Source organism: Vicugna pacos, chromosome 5 (genome assembly GCF_048564905.1).
Source record: "Vicugna pacos chromosome 5, VicPac4, whole genome shotgun sequence".
NCBI lineage: Eukaryota > Metazoa > Chordata > Mammalia > Artiodactyla > Camelidae > Vicugna > Vicugna pacos.
Genome location: NC_132991.1, coordinates 1,098,898 through 1,113,091, shown reverse-complemented (window position 1 = coordinate 1,113,091; position 14,194 = coordinate 1,098,898). Strand labels below are relative to the sequence as shown.

Here is a 14,194-nt window from a genome sequence, read left to right as displayed (position 1 = left end):
AAACCCAGGTACAATAAAAGTATTATACCTAATGTTGATGACTCTATAGACATGTTTATATTAATTAAACCATCCACTTGAACTTGTTTTATTCATTGAAGATTAATCATAGATCACGTGCTCCATTAAAAATCGGGCTGCCATGAGTGCTCAGAGCACACGGTGATCTTTATATTGTGCATCCCTGGCAAGCAGACTTCACTTCGTGGTTGTAGTGGGATCCCCTGTAGGCTTTCTGCATGTCGCGAGGATTGATCCTCAGACACTAAAGCTCGGTTCTCAGTTGACTGAGAATACCTTGTGGATAGAAGGAACAAATGCCCCTCTTCTTCAGAGCGGAGCAGGCTCAGTCTCTCATTTTGCCATCAAGCAGTTTGTTTAGATCCTATATCCACAATCTTCCTAATTTAAGCCAAATTAAAAAAAAAAAAAAAAAAGGTCAGCCAACCCAGTTCACTCCAGAGCTCCCCCTAGTTCCTGCCTAGGAATTTCTCCCCAGATCTCTTGCTAGGAAATGTACTAGTACCCCTTTAGGACTCCAAGTCCCAAGAAAAACCGCTCGAATAAAATTCAGGACATCATTTAAAACAATATCTTGACACCAAGAGAGCTCACCAAAGCACCTGAGGAATACCGAGACTGGTGGGACTCTAAGCACCCGTTCAGGGGACTCCAGGCGTCTTCTGCTGGTTGCCTCTGATATCCTGCCAAACACGCCGAACAAATGTCGATGGAAATTCAATTAACAATCAAATTAAGATGAAAAAAGAGAATTTTATTTCAGCCAGACAGAAGATTATAACCCGATAGACTCTCAGAAACTCTTGAGAACTGTTCCACCTGTTGAAGTCACAGTCATATACGTTCGCATTTCAGAAAATGAATATTCATCTTGGAGACAAAGGATCCTGCATTGAAATGACATGCTGACATTTTATATAAAGTTCACCACAGATGTGTAGTCCAGCTAAGCACATTCAACGTGAGCAGTAAGTCACCATGACCCCCTACAGGGTTAGGAAAGAATGCTGATCTTTCAAGAAATTACAGCAGAAGAAAGGAAGGAAAGTCGATCTTTACAGTTGAGCAGGCAAAGCCGTCTCTGAGGGGCCCTGAGTAATGTGTGATGCAGACAGGGAGGGAGGGAGGAGGCCCCAAGGGAAACAGAGAGAATTGTATGTTCAAATTTTCTTGTCCTGCCTTAAACTATAAATTTTATTTCATCAGCACTGGGCTTGTATTTTGGTTTCCATTTTTCTTATTGTTGGTATATGTAAATGCGTTTTGTGTATGTTTGCATGTTAATCTTATATCCTGTTATTACTGTATCATTAGTAACAATACTAATAATATTTTTACTTATTAGTTCTTGGAATTTTGGGGGTAGTAGATTCTGTAGTAGCTTTCTTTTTAAATCTGATGTTTTGTATTTTTTCTTCTTGCTTTTTTTGCAGTGGCTAAAATAAAGAGTGGATATCTTTGCCTGTTTTTGATCTTAAAGGGGAAGCATTCAGTCTTCACCATTAAGTATGGCGTTAGTTGTAGGTTGTGTAGGTTTTCTTTATGAGATTGAGCAAACCCCTTTCTTTTCCTAGCATACTGAGAGTTTTTACCATAATTGGGTGTTGAATTTTGTCGGTGACTTTTTTTGCATCAATTAATTTTCTTCATTAGCTGTTTGATACGGTGCTGATATGATTTATTTTAGAACATTGGACCAGCCTTGCATACCTGGAACAAATCTCTTTTCTAATGTGAATATTTACTACTATAATTTTCCCTCTCAACACTTCTTTAGCTGCATCCTACAGCTTTTGATTTGTTGTGCTTTCAGTTTTATTGTTTTATTTAGTTTTGTTTTTTAAATCTCCCTTGAGACTTCCTCTCATAGATAATTTAGAAGTGTGTTTTTAAATTTCTAAATGTTTAGGGATTTTCTTGTCTTTCTGTTATTGAATTGTGGTTTGACTAACTTATGGTCAGAGAACTTATTTTGTATGACCTCACTTTAAATTTTTTTAACTTTAATTTAATTTAATAATTTAATTTAATAATTTAATTTTTTATTGACTTATAGTCATTTTACAAAGTTGTGTCAAATTCCAGTGTAGAGCACAATTTTTCAGTTATACATGGACATACATACATTCATTGTCACATTTTATTTTTTTCACTGTGAGCTACCACAAGATCTTGTATATATTTCCCTGTACTATACAGTATAATCTTGTTTATCTATTCTGCATTTTGAAATCCCAGTCTATCCCTTCCCACCCCCAGCCCCCTTGGCAACCACAAGTTTGTATTCTGTGTCTATGAGTCTGTTTCTGTTTTGTTTTTGTTTTGTTTTGTTTTGTTTTGTTTTGTTTTTTTAGATTCCACATATGAGCTATCTCACATGGTATTTTTTTTTCTCTTTCTGGCTTACTTCACTTAGAATGACATTCTCTAGGAACATCCATGTTGCTGCAAATAGCATTATGTTGTCGGTTTTTATGGCTGAATAGTATTCCACTGTATAAATATACCACATCTTCTTTATCCAGTCATCTGATTTTTTTATGTTATACCTCAGCTTTATAGCCTATCTTAGTGAATATTCTATGAGCTTAAAGTAACATGATTTTTTCCTGTATTATACACTAACGTAACTTGAAAATAGAAACTACAAAATCAGGCCAAGCAATAACCTGTGAAACCCCAAGACTGCCCTTTTGTTGTGCTTCTAGTTACAGATGGTGGAGGGTGTCACAGAGGTGTTAAAAGACGGGTATGTTCGACCATGTGTTGTGAAACTCCTATGCTTCCAGAATTCCCTTGGTGCACCCCACCTGGGGTGGCTCCACTATGAGGGGAGGGATGGATGCATACCCCAGCCCTTTCCACAGAGTCAGCATTGCAGCGTTCCTAAGATGCACTCTGGGAATCTATTCTAGGGGTAGAATTTGCCTTAGGTGCGGACTCAGAGGTTATCTTGGGGCAACCTGAGGTCTCTATCTTCTGTGGGCAGGTGCCCTCAGGCTGTGTTGCCACCTGAACCCCACTTCACTCTAGGAGAGTGAGTCTTGGGGTTGCCTGCAGACCCGCCCACCTGCCCTTCTCTCTGCTGTTTCCAGCTGCTCTCCATACGTGCTCCCTGATCCCTGTTGACTCGCTCTGTAACAAGTGTCACACATCACTTTCTAGTGTGCCATCCAGTTCACATTAGTGTATCGACTACTGGTGTTCAGTGTTGATTCCTGGTGCCTTTGACATTACCTGAAATAGGTTAATAAGTATTTATTACACAAGAAAGTTTCTAGAGCACCTTTAAGTATGTGACCGGGGGCTGAGGTCCTGCTCTGGGTCTGGTCTAGCCTGGCTCCTGGGAGTGGGAGCACCATTGCCTCTACCCATGAGTGGCTGCCGTGGTTCAGTTTGAACTTTTAATAGCTTGATGGGATGAGATCATTTCAGGGAATTCCTTGGCGTATGTAAACTTCTGGCCCTGCAGGTAATCCTTATTGGCACTTTTATTTTTAACCTGAGAATTTGGTGCTGTATTCTTCATCCTTGCGAAATAACTCTTGTTGAAAGCCCCAAGAATAAAATTGGACTGATCTTCCTAATTCCTGAACTTTGCATCTCTAATAGGGCTTCCAGAGATTTCCAAATGTGATATCCTAAAAATCCCGTTATCACAGCTAGGCTTCTATGCTCATACTGTATAAAGTCGTATCAAAACGTTTGACACCGTCTTAATGAAAAATATCTCACAACATAAAGGATATAGGACTTTTCCCCCCTGTGCCTTTCATCCAACCCCTGTAATTAGTTTGAAGAAGGATTGCCTTTCTGCTCCTTGCTGCTGGAAACACAGTTTTTTCGTGCCCTTTCGTTCACCTTAGCTAATTGAAGCAAAATGACGCGGCCTTTGTGTGAGATTGTGTGTCTCATTGTTGGACCCTTTCATATTTAATCTAGGATTTCACGTAGCATTTGGTTCAAGAATTAACTGTGGAGTGCAATTCAAGAAACATGCATAGAGAACATTTTTAGTCGTCCAGGGGATCTCTACTTTAATTTACAGAAATGGGAAGTGCGTTTGGAGAGAGGGGAGGTGCCATGTTTCAGAGTGCAGCGCACATATCACAATGCTGTTTCTCAGTGGAAACTTCCACATTCGGTTTTCCTGATTTTTGTCCTTGTATTTTACATGGCTGAGTTTAAATAACAGCCGTGGCTAATGGTTCTGCTCTCCAATTCGTTTCCTTCTATCTGCAAGTCTCTTCCTACTGTTGAGACTATTTATACACCCAGTATTGGGACTCACAAAACAGATTGCTTCCGGCAGCGTCTGGCAAACTTTCTCTAGCAGACTCCATTACCTTGTTCCAGAGGTACCTTTCCTTTTTTTTCTTTTCCCCTCAAATTAGACACTTCAGAACTGCAGGAGATCTCATGGGTTATGTAACACAAGCCCTTAACAGACAAAATACACTGAATTGAACAGACGCGTTTGCAGCTGAAGGAGTTGACATGGGCGTAGGTCTTCCAGCCATGCCAGTTTCTCCTGACAAGTTCACTGTCTGATATTTCAGGGTTTCTCAAAGTGCTTCTTTAGTAAAGCTTCCGGTATTTTGTAGACTTGTCTTGAAGAAGGTGTTCCAGCACCCTCAGCTTTTCTGAACATGCAGTCAGTCACCTGGATTGGCTTGTTTGCAGCCAGATCAAATAAGAGGGGTGTGTGTGTGTGGGGGGGGAGGAACACAAAGGAAGCCAGAGCACAAAGAGCCACAGTAAGACCTGAGGGCTTTGACTTCAAAGAAAATGATGATGTTGGTATTCAGCCGGGCTACCGTGTGTGGGTAGAGAGGGGGAGCCCAGTTCTGAGAATTCTGTGTGTGTGAATAGGACCCCCACTGCGACCCCATTTTATAAGTGAGGAAATGGAAGCACAGAGAAGTCAAATCACTTGTCCAAGTCCTTGAGGTGGTAAAGATGGAGAGAGGGCTGGATCCCTGGTGGTCTGCCTTGGGAGCTCAGGCTTCCCTGCAGGCTGCATAGCTTCTCAAGGAGCAAGGAAGTGTCTGTAGCCAGAGCGGGAGAGCAACGTGAGGGGTGAGCAAATATCTGTTATGCACCTGCCATGGCCTGCCTTTGTGTTTGACATAGAATAATATGTTCCATTATCCAATTCTAAAAATATCAGAAATAAAGATGAATAATGACTCCTCTCCCTGCCCTCAACCCAAGACATCCACTTCCTAGTCTCCAGAACCTGCTTGTGACCTTATAAGGCAACAGGGACTTTGCAGATGTGAGTAAATTAAGGACTTTGGGAGATTATTCTATCCAGGTGGGTCCATTTCCCTGAATCAGGGTAATAGAGAGGTTTGGGGTTTTGTTAGTTTGTTTTTGGTGGGGGGAGGTAATTAGGTTTACTTATGTTACTTATTCTTAGAGGAAGTACAGGGGATTGAACCGGGGACCTCGTGCATGCTAAGCACACACTCTGCATACCCTCCCCCCACTAAGCCTGTGTTGTTTTAAGCCACCTGGTTTGTGAGGGCAGCCCTAGGAAGTGAACACAGGAGCCTCCCATGAGGGAGATGTGACACTCCTGTTTCAAGGTGGAGAAGCTACAAGGGGCCCGGAGGGGGTAACTCCATGCAGGTCCCAACCGTGGAAAGTGGGAAAGGCGGGATTGAGCTCAGGTTCAGCCATGTGGAGGCGCCTTCTCTGAAGAGGAGGGTGGGGGAGCCAGCGGATGCCTCGTGGTTACTGGGCTGCAGGGACACCTGAGAGAACGTATCCCAGCCTGGCCTCCCCAGCCTCCTGACCCCAGTGTCCCTGGCACGTGCAGTGAAGTGACGACTCGCTGCTGTATGCAAGAGGAAATCTGAGGTTCAGAGGGGGCTTGCCTCACCCCCGAGTCTGATGATCAGGCAAGGCCTTACCTGTAATCAGAAATAAACTGAGAATTCGAAAATCGCACCTCTTGGGGAGTGATGGAGGTGTTAGCTATCTTGATTGTGGTGGTGGTTTGCGGTGTTACACATCTATCAAAATTCATCAAATTGTACACCTGAAATACGTGTAGTTTACTGTACAGGAACCACACCACAACAGAGGTGTTTAAAGAAAAGAAGATCTGGCTGCTGTGAGCTGGAGGGACCCACTGGAAGGACGTTTGGGCTGGTGTGTGTGAGACGGTCTTGCTGCCCTTGTTCATTCTTTCTTTTTTGTTCTCCTCCGATTGGGTTGTTTCGGAGTTCCTCTCCTCCAGGCCACTTACTTTATCTTACATTTGATCTACTCTGCTGTGGATGCTCTGTTGCATTTTCCTTCCTAGTCGTTGGATCCTGTAGCTCCAGAATTTCTGTTTGGTTCTCTTTTATGATTTTTATCCGTTTGTGAATTTTCTCTTTTTATTCCCGTGTTGTTTTCCTGATTTCACTGAGTTGTCTTTCTGTTTTCCATGTAGCTTGTTGAGTATCCTCAGTACAGCTATTTCCAGTTCTTTACCAACTGCACACCAGATTCTGTGCCTTTCAGTTCAGTTATTGGAAGACTGCTCTCTTTTGGGGATGACACATTTCCTAGATTTTTTGTGTTCCCCGTAGTTTTGCTTTGCTCTTTTCTCACTGGAAGTAGCAGACACTTTCTCAAATCTTTACTAGTTGTATTCAGGTGGGATATACTGTTTGTTATATACTGTTATTTATACAGGAGGCTTTCTCTGATCTGGTATGGACACACCTGCTGCTCTCATCTTTATTATCTTCATTTTTATTGAGGTATAGTTGATCTGCAGTGTTGTATTCATTTCAGGTATGCAGCAAAGTGATTCAGATACACATACACACATACACACACACACGCTTTTTCAGATTCTTTTCCATTTTAGGGTCTTATTACAAGATATGGAGTATAGTGCCCTGTGTAATACAGTAGGTCCTTGTCATTTATCTATTTTGTGTATAGTAGTGTGTATATGTTAATCCCAAACTCCTAGTTTATCCGTCCCCCCTCCTTTCCCCCTTTGGTAACCATAGTTTATTTTCTGTGTCTGGAGGGTCTGTTTCTGGCTTGTAGATAAGTAATAGATTCCATGTATGATATTTGTCTTTCTCTGTCTGACTTATTAGTTCATTTAATATGATCATCTCCAGGTCCATCCATGTTGCTGCAAATGGCATTATTTCATTCTTTTCTATGGCTGAGTAATATTCCATTGTATATATTTATGGTATATCTTTTTCTACCCTTTTACTTTCAAACGATTTGTGTCTTTGTTTCTAAACAGTGTCTCATATAGTATATTCTTGCATTATTTATTTTAACCTTTCTGCCATTTTTTGCCTTTTGATTGGAATGTTTAATTCATGTACATTTAACATAGTTGCTGATGAGGTAGGGTTTATCTGTCATTTTGGTATTTATTTTCTATGTGTCTTGGCTGTGTAAATAGTGCTACACTCTTCTTACTCCTTCTTGCTGCAGAATTCGTAAGCTTTTATGGCTTCTCTGGTCCTTACAACTCACCAGGCTGGCTGCTGGAAACCTCTCTTTTGTTTTCCAGAAGGTGGTGCCGCTGCTCCGTTTGTGGCTCTCCCTGGCCCACAGACCTGGTCTGTTTTCTGATGGCACTTCATTTACCGTTGACAGGGAGCGCTCGCACTACACCCACCCCGCACACACACGGGGCGGCTGCAGAGGCAGGGGAGGGGTGTCACAGGCACCTGTGGGCCTGGGGGGCGTCGGAGGGTGAATTTCTCCCAAAGGTTCCTTGTAGGACTTCCTGCTGAAGTGCTGAGTGCAGGAACTGTGTTCCTTAATGCCCTTTGATGTTCTTGTTTGGCCCCTTCCTCTCTCCCTCCCCAGTCATGGAGGCCCTGCCTGAGCGCTCTGGTGCTGGCGGGGAGAAGCTGCTGTCAGCGGCGGAGCACGTGTGCGTCGCTGTCCTCCCCCATCAGCTGGTTGGGCCCCATGCGGGGTGGCCTTGGGGGAGGGGCAGTGCTGGCCAAGTTCCTCTCACCCTCTCCAGTGTCTCCTAACCCGTGTTTTTTCTCCAGTGATGTGCTGAAATCTCCTCCCAAGAAGGCTGGACTTCTCCAGATTCTCTCTTGCCTGCAGGTGTCTGCCCAGGTCAGCACTCTCCAGGTTTTCCCTGACTGTGGCCAAGGGCGGGTTGGGGTGGCACTGCTGGCTTCTGCTGGCTTTGCAGCCTTGGCCAAGGTCTGTCTGCTTATTACTGGATGCAGAGGTGAGCGAGCCTCCTCCCAGGCCCCTTGGCATATGTGCTGGACCCTGCTGCTCCTACAGAGACACTTTTCTTCATGGATAGATGCCTAGTTAGCTGTCAAAAACGGGGGACAAAACGGAGGGACATCTCATGCTGCCGTGATGCTGACGTCACCTCCCAGTTTGCTTTTAAATGTTCAGAACCTGAGATGGGTAACTAATGTTCTTCCTTGAGCCTCTTTGGTAAATGGAAGGATAAAAGAAGTGCTGGGAGACCCATCAGAATAAGAATGAGGTGCCTAAGTGTCTGCAGACACGCGGTACCCCCACGGCTCCCATTTCTGCCTTGTGATGTAGTGGCTGCTGGACACTGTCCCCAAGCCCGTGCGTGCTATGCATGTGTGCCTTGGGCTCGACAGACCCCACATGAGCTGGGAAGGGAAGTCTGAGAGCCTTTGCTTTGTTTCATTTCAAGTAAACTCTTTGCTGGCCTGGGGAGCAGTGGGCAGCAGGGGCCCCTCTGTTTGGGGAGGGGCTGCTCACGCAGGGCGGTGCCTGTGTCTTCTTGAGCCCCTTCCCTCCCAGTGCCCTGGGGCAATGGCAGGAGCCAGCTGGTCCGTAGTGACAGGGCCGGCAGTGAGGGTGGGTCTCCTGGACGTTCCTCAGCTCTGAGTCCTGTGTTTCTAGACACCCCGGAGAGTGTACAAGTGGTACGGTTCTGGGTCTTGAACTTGATGGCACACAGCCCTGTGTATCATAGGCATTTCGGCACCCCCAGGCTGCATCCAGTTGAAAGCCGTGTACCAGTCCCTTCTCACTGCCGTGACGTTGTGGGGTGAACGTGGGCTTTGTGGTGCTAAGTAAATCTCAGTACCTCTCTGCATTTCACTTTCTTCGTCTGCAAAACTTAGAGAGCTCTTCAGTTTGTTGTGAGAGACAAACAGGGCGGTGTGGGCGGGGCATGGACTGGCTGTCCCTGGAGGTGCCACCCTGGCCCGCCATGTCCAGCTGTGGGACCTGGGCCAGCTCCTGTTTTCCTGCACTGGGTCCTGTTGGACCACAGGTTAGTAACAGGGCTCTACTTCCTGCACTGCCTGCCAGGTCGGTCCTGCTTCTACCCTCCCTTGTCTCCTAGGAAGAGGGTGTTCTGGCCCCTTTGCAGGTGGTGGGCCTTTGTCCCTCTGCCTTCCTTGTGAATGCAGCCTGGTCCTTTGGTTCTTGGTGGACCGCCCGCCCTCCCCTTGCTGCTGCAAAACTGGCCTCTGCACCCCGAAAGCCAGATTGAGACTCGGAGACAGAGTGTTGGGAGAAAAAGGACAAACAGCTTTATTGCTTTGCCAGGCAAAGGGGAGCGACAGTGGGCTCTTGCCTTAGAGACTGAGTCCATCTTGGGGTTGGAGCCTTGAGGTTTTATAGAAAAACTGGATGGAACCAAAAAGTGATAACGACCAGGGCGGTTTACAGGGCAGTGCGCTCCTCTTAACCCCAGTGGCTCTTCCTTCATGGAGGAGTTTCGGAGGGTCTGTCCTTCTTCTGAGATTATCAGCCCATTGTCTCCTTTCTGGTTAAAACTATTGAATGTTTGGGAGTTCAGCATAAAAAGCAGTAAGGGAGGGAAAGCAGATTACAGCATTTCTTAGTCAGAAAGAATCAGCATCAGGGAAGGCAGTTTGTTTCCTATTCCTTCACCCTATGAGGTCAGGCGTGGTTGCTCCCCATGCCCTGGATGTAGGGATGTGAGCAGAGCGCCCCCCTTCTTCTTGCCTCTGTGGCAGCACGTGTGAGGCAGCCTGGGTCTCGCAGAGGCCTGCCCACCGCCCGTGCTGTGGCTCTGCAGGTGCTGTGCGACCAGCTGAAAGTGGAGGGCAGCCAGATCCCCACAGGGAGGGATGGTGCTGTTGCTGGGAGATGGAACCAGTGTCCAGGGTCTTGTCCCATCCCAGAAAGAATTCAGAGCCAGGATGCAGAGGTTAAGAAATTAAAGTGAGGATTTATTAAGGAGTAGACAATACACTCTCAAGGGGAGAGCGGGCAGACTCAGGTGAGCAGCTAGCCTGAGTTTCTTTGGCAAGTTGGTTAAATAAGGTGTGAAAATGAATGAGCAGAATATTCATTGGGGAGGGAAGGGTTTGGGATCCTATTCCCTGATTTTCACCCCAGCTCCACCTTCCCAAAGGGAAGAGGGATTTTTGTCCTTATTTAGCATGGATTGGAAGTGTCATGGCCTTGGTGCATGATGGGTGCTTCTAATCTGCAAGGCTAATTTTACTGAAATGAGGGCATAATGAGCAAAAGCTTGCATTCGGACACTAGAGACTTGCCTTTTCCCTTCAGGCCACTTGTCACCCCAAACTGTGTAATTTCTTATCAGTCCAGAGGTTCCTGCTTTTCTTTCTCTGCCCAGGGAGCCCTTGGTGCTTACATGATGTAGGGTTTTTTGCATTTGGTCCGTGCCCCTCTTTTTTTTTTGCCCAGTTCCTGCCATTTGGCCTGCGTCCCCTTTCTCTGCTTGTATCTAGCTGTCTGCCTGCCCTAACATATACCATAGCAGCAGTCATCACCACAGTACAGTTTTGGATCTTCCATCCCCCCATCAAGATCCCTAGGGCCTCTTTGCCGTCAGTCCTTTTTGCTGTCTCCAGCCTTTGGCAACCCTGATCTTTTTGTCTCTGTAAATTACCTTTTCTGGACAGTTCATATAGGTGGGATGTTACAATATACAGTCTTCTGTGTCTGACTTCTTTCGCTTAGCCTGATGTGTTTTGGGTCTATCCATTACACAGCATCTATCGGTAGTTGCATGTTGCAGCATGTGCTGCATTTTGTTTTATCAACTCACCATGGGTGACATTCGGAATGTTTCCTTTTTTTTTTTTTGCCTATTTTGAATGTTTCTATGAACATACATGCTTTATATGGACTATTAAAAGAGAAACTGAGGTATATTAAATTTTTAAGAGTTTATTTGTGCAAAAATTGATTCAAATTGGGCCATACCAAACCGGAAGCGGTTAGGAGACTCCACCAACAGGAGCTGGGAGAAAGTTTTATAGAGAAAAGCCAGAAGCAAAGCAGGGAAATGATCTGAGTAGCTATAGCGTAAGCGTTTGCCTTGTTTGGGAAAGGCTCGTTAGCTGTTTATAATCACCTGTCCTTAGGGTTTGATTTCTTATCTTTGAGGTATTATAGGCGTAGCTTTTTGTTTTCTTACATAGGCTGCTAAAGCATTAGTGTTACTGAACTCAGGTTCAGTGGTTCACCACTCAGAAGCCAATAATTGAGAGGCAAGTGTTGGTAGAAGGAAAAGTTGCTTTATTCAGAAAAGCTGCCAATCTGGGGAGAAGGTGGACTCATGTCTTGAGACCACCTCCAAAGATCCTGCTCAGCCATGACAATTTTTAAAGGGAAAAGGGGAAATAATTCTAGTTCATCATTAAGGTGAGAGATCAGATTCTTTGTCATTTTCCCACTGTGTGCAGACCTGCTGACTTCTGGTCTTTCTCTGGATGCTGTCTTGCCTGCATGGTCCACTTGCAGTTAGATACTCTCTTGCCCATGGGGTCTGCCTGCAAATTTATTAAGGGGAAGGTAGGGGTAGAAAGCCGTCATTCTTTAACTAGTTAATTCTTCATTCTTACTACTTGTAATCCAGGAAAGGAATCGACAGCTTAGGCAAGGCATTGTGTACATTCAGTAAAGCAAAAATCAGGAGTTAGGTTAAATGTTGCGTAGTGATTTCAATTTTATGATCAAGGCTTGAGGGAAACAGAGATGAACAGACAGAAAAGGAACAAAAGAGCTGCTTAGATTAGAGCCACCTCAGTATCTCTTGTTTATTTTAACAGGACATGTGCTTTTCTTTCTCTTGGGTAGGTTCCTAGGAGTAGAATTTGCTGGTCGTATGGTAAATGTATTATTTCACTTTGTAAGAAACTGCCAAACTTTTTCACAATGGCTGCACCATTTTACATTCCCACAAGCAACGTTTGAGTGTTCCAATTCCTCTGCATCCTTGCCTTTCTTTATATTTTGTCTTAGAAATTCCATGTCCATTTGAATTATAATTAAATAGAAAAAGTACCTTTGTGGTTCAGTGGTAACACTGAAGTCTCAATTAGATTAAGCATTTGGCTAGATACTTCTGGTTTAATAACAGTCTCAGTAATTGGGCAGAATTGATTTATGTTGTGGAACTAATGGTCCAGTTGCCTAGAAATTAAATGATAGATAATTAATGAGAATTTACTGCAGGCTTCCATATAGAACATACTTTATCCAGCCTTCTGCTTCTACTTCATGGTCATCTGATTATGCAGGAAATGAAAGCATCTTCCTTTATTTTTTATTTTTTCATTTTTTTTTTAGTTGAAGTATCGTCAGTTACAATGTGTCAGTTTTTGGGGTACAGCATAATGTCCCAGTCATGCATACCTGTGTGTGTGTGTGTGTATATATATATGTGTGTGTGTGTGTGTGTGTGTATTCATTTTCATACTCTTTTTCATTAAAGGTTATTACAAGATACTGAGTATAGTTGCTGGTGCTATACAGAAGAAATTCATTTTTTTATCTAGAAAGCAGCTTTCTTTAGAAGGCAGACTGGTGGTGGTTATGTCTGTCTCTAGGGCGTCCACACTGTAAAACAGACAAACCCATGATTTGTTTATTGTCCCAGTAGAGATGGTATAGGATGGCCAGTCTTGACAGATACTTATACCAAAACCGGCTTCTGTGTGTTTTGAACCCCTGTGGATTAGAATGCAGTAATTTTCTGTGTTTCTTTCCAGATCGTTCACAGAACCCTGGCAGCTATGTTGGGTTCCCTTGCGGCGTTAGCAGCCCTGGCTGTGATTGGCGATGTAAGTTTTGATGCTTTGAGTCGAAGGCTTAGCCCTCAATAGAGCGCCAGATTCAAAGACAGTCCAAGAATTAGGCATTAGCTGGTGCTTTTAATTTTCATGTACTGTTTTCACGTTTCCCCTGGGAACTGTGCTAGAGGCATGGACAGACTTCACAGCGCAGACAAGTAATTAACATTGACTTTGTCACGCATCCCAGCGGCGTTATCCTTCATCCTCGCTGAGGAAAGGCTCATGGTGGTCACGCCTTTGCCTAGGCCATGTAGCTGAGCCACGTTAGAGCTGGTCCTGCATGCTGTCGGCCCTTGGTACCTGGAGGAGGCCATCCTGGCTGGAGCAGAGCGGTGGGAGATAGTGAGGTGGTGGTGGGGGGACGGTTCTGTACCAGGCAGAAATCAGGGCATCCCTGGAGGTGCATGTGTGGGCGGTGATTGCACCCCCTCAGGCTCTGAGCATGTCTGTCCAGCGGGGACATAAGGATGGACATGGGGAGGCAGGAGAGGCCGAGTGCCCGCCGAGGTTGGAGGCCAGAGCTGCTTAGGTAGGAATGCTGGGACGGACCACGTGGCAACACACAGAACCTGGAGTGAAAACAACTCTGTGGGAGCCCACGGATTGTTCTGAAAACTGCTACTAAAGGCTGTGCAGTCAACCAAAGAATACTGACTGGTTTAAAAATCTGTGTGGGGCTATGTTCGGTTAGTTATTTATAGTTTTTTTTTTTTCTTGGTTAGAGTTGGTGTAAACAAACACTAACCCTAAGGGTGAAATGTCCCAGAATCCTAACACTGACACATAAATCACTGTTATTTTTAATAATTAAGAAATAGTGTAGTGGTAGTTACTTAATTTTAGAAATCACTGACGTGGCTCGTGGCACGTGCTGCGGGAGGCCACCTGGACCATCACGCGGTCCTTGTCCAACAACCGGGCTCTCCGGGTGCCCTCGCTTCACGGAATTCCGTGCCTCCCAGTTCCCCGTGACCCGGCCTTCCCTGCAGGGACGGGGCCAGGTTTAAGACATCTGCTTTTCTTAGTACTAAGTGCGTAGGTTTGACATTATAATGCTTTCATTATGAGTATTTTTCATTGATGACATAATCTGACTT

General features: G+C 44.8%; 1 protein-coding gene across 3 annotated transcripts in view; it reads left to right on the top strand.

Annotated features, from left to right (window-relative positions):
• Nucleotides 1-14,194, top strand: part of OCA2 (OCA2 melanosomal transmembrane protein) — a 176,966-nt gene that overhangs the window by 55,727 nt on the left and 107,045 nt on the right. For all 3 annotated transcript variants that reach the window (XM_072960740.1, XM_072960741.1, XM_072960739.1), the window contains exon 10: nt 13,014-13,085. In XM_072960740.1, coding sequence (XP_072816841.1) covers nt 13,014-13,085 — 72 coding nt within the window. The remainder of the gene's footprint in view (nt 1-13,013; nt 13,086-14,194) is intronic.